The 5,678-nt window shown below is 37.5% G+C and overlaps 1 protein-coding gene across 1 annotated transcript in view; it reads left to right on the forward strand.

Moving 5' to 3' along the window:
* The window catches only part of LOC119408698 (golgin subfamily A member 4), a 44,709-nt gene that overhangs the window by 29,967 nt on the left and 9,064 nt on the right, over positions 1-5,678 (forward strand). The window contains exons 26-30 of the mRNA XM_037675539.1: positions 1,601-2,074; positions 2,164-2,542; positions 2,594-3,561; positions 3,673-3,759; positions 3,900-4,055. Coding sequence (XP_037531467.1) covers positions 1,601-2,074; positions 2,164-2,542; positions 2,594-3,561; positions 3,673-3,759; positions 3,900-4,055 — 2,064 coding nt within the window. The remainder of the gene's footprint in view (positions 1-1,600; positions 2,075-2,163; positions 2,543-2,593; positions 3,562-3,672; positions 3,760-3,899; positions 4,056-5,678) is intronic.

Genomic DNA, 5,678 nt, shown 5'->3' on the forward strand with positions numbered 1-5,678 from the left:
TATTACTGACATAACTATTATTATTACTGACATAACTATTATTATTATTACTGACATAACTATTATTATTATTACTGACATAACTATTATTATTACTGACATAACTATTATTATTACTGACATAACTATTATTATTACTGACATAACTATTATTATTATTACTGACATAACTATTATTATTATTACTGACATAACTATTAATATTAATGACATAACTATTATTATTACTGACATAACTATTATTATTATTACTGACATAACTATTATTATTACTGACATATCTATTATTATTACTGACATATCTATTATTATTACTGACATAACCATTATTTAATCAAACAGTACAAAAATGTCTTGAAGGAACAGAAAGAAAAAGGCTTACTAACATCCATAAAACAGTCTGAATGACGTTAAAATATATTCATTTATCAGGATTTTTACAGTATTGAAAATTATGGAAGAATATGAAATTTTCTTTTGAGTTTTCCAGGACTGGATAAGTTTGGAAAAGAAGGTAGAGTTTAGAAAAACATTTATGTTTCCAGACTTAAATTCACTTCCATTTTCTAAAAGACAAAAATCAGAATTTTTGACAAAATTTTCAGAAGGGATATGCATTTCACAATAAATATACTGTATATGAAATTTTTCACAGTTTTAGTTCTCGTTGTAAAACACTTTGTGAACCCTGTTAAGACTAAAAATGTTATATATGTAAATGCATGACTTGTTACAACACTACAACACAAGTAGTTTTATTTATTTTACTCTAATTCAAAGCATAATTTTCCAAATTAATAATATCTTATCTAAAAGATTTAAACTGGAAACTAAAAGTCTGAAATTTTTAAAATGGCCTTGACTTATGACTGTTTAGCTTTTTTCCCTTTTTAGAGAGAAAAGCATTAACAAAAAATAATCAATGTGCTCTTTTATTATTTGTGACTTCGCAAACAGGTCTCATCGTACATGGTAGTCAGATAATTATTATTACCTGCATTAAATAGTGGTGCACAAAATTAAATAGCATCCAGCTATTTAAGGTGGACTGAGCATCATGACAGTAAAAACTTTTATATTTAACAAATCCAAAACTAACCAGATGCTGGATTGCACATTCATAATTGTTTCATCATATTAAATGGGAAAAATATGTTAGACCAAATCCAAGTGCTGTTATATTGAGCTAGAACCATATTTACAACAGATAAAGGTCATTAGAGTTGACCTATATATGTTTGAAAGTTGTAATATTCTTCTTTCAATCGCTCAAGAACAACTTCTAAATATAGTCACTTCCTTCTTTGATTACCATTTTTACATAATAAATACAGTTCTTTTAAAATAAAAGGTGTAAAGCAGTTGCTAAATGATAAATAACTAAAGAACCGTACAAGTGATCTTGTGTATTACAGCGTAAAAAGAGTAAAATCTCCCAAAGTGCTCTTTTAAGTAACAATGTTTCAGTATTTGTCTGAAGCCAACTGAGGCCATAAATTAGGATTAAAAGTTGATAACAGTGCAGTTTTTTTCCCACCAAATGCTCAGTTATTGTTAATTTCTGTTTCAATTTAGGTAACAAACTGTGATCTTTTGGCAGGTTCCGCCTATTGCAGAGGAAAGACGAGTGCAAAATCATTTGTTTGCAACTCCACATGTTGTCCAGCAGGCGGCAGCAGAGCACATACAAAACAACTCAGAGGATGGATTCTCATCACCCAAATCCAAAACCCCAACTAGACATGATCCTGTCAACCTCTTTCGCCACTTTGACTCTAAATCCAACACCAAATTCCAGCCACTCTCCATCACTGCAGAACTCCTGAATGAGTTTAAGACAGGACACATAGAGGAAAGTCCCAGTGAGGAATCTGATGCCCTGAGAGAAGCGTTCCAGAGCTTAGGGTTCGGGGAAGCTCTTCATGAGAAATATGAGCACCTGGAAGTTGCCCTGCAGCAAATGCAGGCACAACTGGAGGTTATGACTCAGGAGAATGCTCAGCTAAAATTACAGCTCACAAAGGATGCAGAGGAACAACAGAATGCAACAGTGCAGAGGTCACCAAGAGAAAAGGTATTTAATATTTATTGTATTGTTGTTTTAAAAACTGCGATATGTTTGTTCTACATTCAGTATTAGTAATCACATTCTTCTTTCTATAGATAATCACACCATCCATCTTGGATGTAGTTGATCATCTCCCATCATTTCCTGCCAAAGATGACACGATTCTTGCTCAGGATGACCTTGTTCAAGCTCTGAATCAGGAAAACCGAGCCTTGGCAGAAAGGATCCAGGAGCTGATGGCTCACATTCAACTCAGGGAGGAGGAGATCAAAAAAGAGCAAAAACAGCTGAGGGAGCATATCTTCAGGCTGGAGGAGGATGGTGACAGGCTGGAGCAGGAGAACCAAGAACATGCTAGTTTGATCTCCGAACTCACCAAGAAGACGGAGGATGATCTGAATGCCATCATGGAGCTTCAGCAGCGGTTAGATGAGAGTAAAGAAGAATTACAGCAGTTTCGAGTTCAACTGGAAAGTGAACGCTCTGCTGGAAAATCAGGAAATGTTTCACAAATCAATCAAGAAGACGTGGACAGTTTAGTTGCAAATGTGCTAAAAGGAGACGAGGCAGAGTTGATTTTCAGGCAAGAAACAGACAGTTTGTCCTCAGCCCCATCGGCTGGTTGTCAATGTAATTATCAGCTTGAGTCCTTACAAAACTGCTCACAGAACAACCTGCATGTTAGTTCACTGACTCGCCAAGTGGCCCAGCTCACCAGCTCAGTCCCGAACCTCAAAACAGAAAAAGAAGAACTGATTGTCAACATCAATTCTCTCAGAGAGCAACAAAGAGAAGTCACACAGTCAGTTCAAAAACAGACAGAGGAAAAACAGCAGTTAACGCGCACAGTTTGGGCACTGAAAGAACAGAAAGATAGCATCTTTCAGTCTCTGTCTGTTCTCAAACAAGAGAGGGAGCCGCTGAACAGGGCTGTCTGTGGACTGAAGGACGAGAGAGATCAGCTTTTGAGGTCTGTTAGTGGCCTTAAAGAAACGAAGGAGCAGCTAACGGAGTCTTTATCTGCTCTCCAAAGAGATAAAGAGGCGATAACAGAAGCACTGTCGAGTGGAAAAGAAGAGAGAGATCGAATCGTGCAATCTTTGCAAGGTTTACAGACGGAGAACGACCACTTAAGTCAAACTGTGCTTCATTTGAAAGAACAGAGAGACCAAATAAACACTTCTCTCAAGGATTTGACCGAGCAAATGGAGAGAAAGCAGTTGACTCTCACTTTAACAAAAGACTACAACCACCTTTTACAGTCAGTTCGCAGTTTGAAGGAAGAACAAGGAAAATTTGAACTTTCAGTCAGCTGCTTGAAGCGAGAGGAAAAGGAAATAATGCAAAAGGTCTTGGATTTAAAAGAGGAAAGGCACAACCTGGAGATTATTCCAGTGCAAACAACAACTGAGCTCAATCACAAGCAGCAACTGGTGGATCCGCCCAGTGCCGAGGAATGGGAGACCAGTAATCAGAGAGAATATTTTACACAGGTATTTAGAGCTATCTAGTTCACAAATTTTATTCAACCGTCCATTATATTTTAATGTTATGTTTAATGTTTTATAACGTGACACTCACCACATGGATGTGATGAATCACAGAAACAAAACGACCTGATGAGGGAGACTGACGCTTTGGGAGCAGAGTTAAAGCAAATACAAGAGGAAGTGGACATGAGGCATGCAGAGGTGAGTGTAGGCATCTTCTTTGTAACAACTTTCCTGCAAGAACTTTTTAAAATAATGTTAATATTTGTGAATACCACAATTTTTATTTATGCATAAATATGTATCATCAATAGTTTCACTAACTTTATTTTTGCGTTCAGAGCAAGAGGTTGCAAAGTGAACTTTCTCGGTCAGAAGCTCGGTGTGACGAGGCAGAGACAAAAGCAGCCCAAGCTGCTGAACAGGTGATCAGATTGACAGAGTCCATCAATCAGATGGAAGACTTCAGAAAGGAAAATGAGAGCCTTGCAGCCCAGGTATTTAATAAAATATATTCTTACAATCAAAATAACTCACATGTTCAACCCACAAGACAATGTTGGTATGACCTCTTCATTATGAACAAATAAAAGTTCTCATCTGCATTAGAACCTGCCAAGATGAATTAAATTGGCTACCCATCCAGAGGACCTGGCAACTTTTTTAGAGATAAACTTGCTTCAGTTTACTACTTGCTCCTCCTGGTTTGTAAGAGAAACCAGCTTTGTGTTTACTATACCAACATTTGCAAAGAAGACTTTTTTCCAAGGAACCTAAATGCATATTAATAGAAATCCCATGATTATTATTTAGTAACAGACAGGAGTGGTGGAACAGTGGATAGAGAAGGTGAGCATGTGATCTGGACGTTCAAATCCCCTGACAACAAACAAAAATTTGTGTGGGAAAGGTGAAGCACTCACACCTGCCTCCACCCTCATTTGCCCCATTCTGAGTCCTTGAGCGAGGCCTTTAACCCCCCATCTGCTCTCTGGATACCTTACAGTGTAGATGGCAGCGTTCTACTCCCCACATGTGGGCTGTAGCAGCTTGGTGTTCAGAGGTTACGTCAGGAAGGTGTATGGTGTAAAAACAATTGCCAGATCTTTATGAGAGTTAGCTCTTTGTAGCAACCCCTGAAGAAGGGAGTAGCCTAAAGAAGAATAAATTATTATTCAGTTATAGAACTCTTGACCTTTATGACCCCTCAAACAAAAAGTTTACTTTGTCTTGTGAAAATCCATTCATCCATTATCTTTGCCGTCTTCTTCTTTTTTGGGTCACGGGGGTCACCGGTGCCCATACCCAGCAGTCACTGTGCGAGAGGTGGGGGACACTTTTATTTTGGACAAGTCACAAGTCCATCACAGGGACACATAGAGACAAACGAGACAAACAACCATTCACACTTACTCACACCTAGGGACAATTTAGAGTTACCAATCAGCCTAACATGCATGTTTTTGATCTGTGGGAGGAAACCTGAGTACCCGGAGAAAACCCACGCATGCACAGAGAACATGCAAACTCCACCCAGAAAGTCTGTGGCTGGGATTTGATCTGGCGACCTTTTCACTGAGAGGCAACAGCTCTACCATCTGATCCACCCGTCTCATGAAAATGCTTGTGTTAATATAATCCTTTTATTTTCTGGTAATATTTCATGAACTAACCTTTGCTTTAACTCGCCATGTGTTTGACATGGGAAGTATACGAGGATTATATCAGTATTCACATGAATAGTTTAAATAATTATTTTCACAGATATATGTTGACCTTTTTCATCAGCAGTTTCAGTTCTTGAAATACAGAATAAAAGGCTAATATCAATCATTGTACTGAATTATTTTCAAAATGACACTAATCATTTTGATTATATCTTTAAATTAAGATATAAGAGCTTTTATCTAAAAAAGTTAAATCTGGTCCTCTGGACATTCAAAAAAACAAAACAAAGCAAATCAACAAAAAAATGTAGAAACGTTTCGTCTCTCATCCGAGAGACTTCCTCAGTCTGAGGAGCTGTATTCAGCTCAGTCTCTTAAATAGCACCGTCTCGGGGTGGATCAACCACCAGCAGCAAAACTGGTTGATCCACCCTGAGACGGTGCTATTTAAGA

Source organism: Nematolebias whitei, chromosome 4 (genome assembly GCF_014905685.2).
Source record: "Nematolebias whitei isolate Nwh7 chromosome 4, NemWhi1, whole genome shotgun sequence".
Lineage (NCBI taxonomy): Eukaryota > Metazoa > Chordata > Actinopteri > Cyprinodontiformes > Rivulidae > Nematolebias > Nematolebias whitei.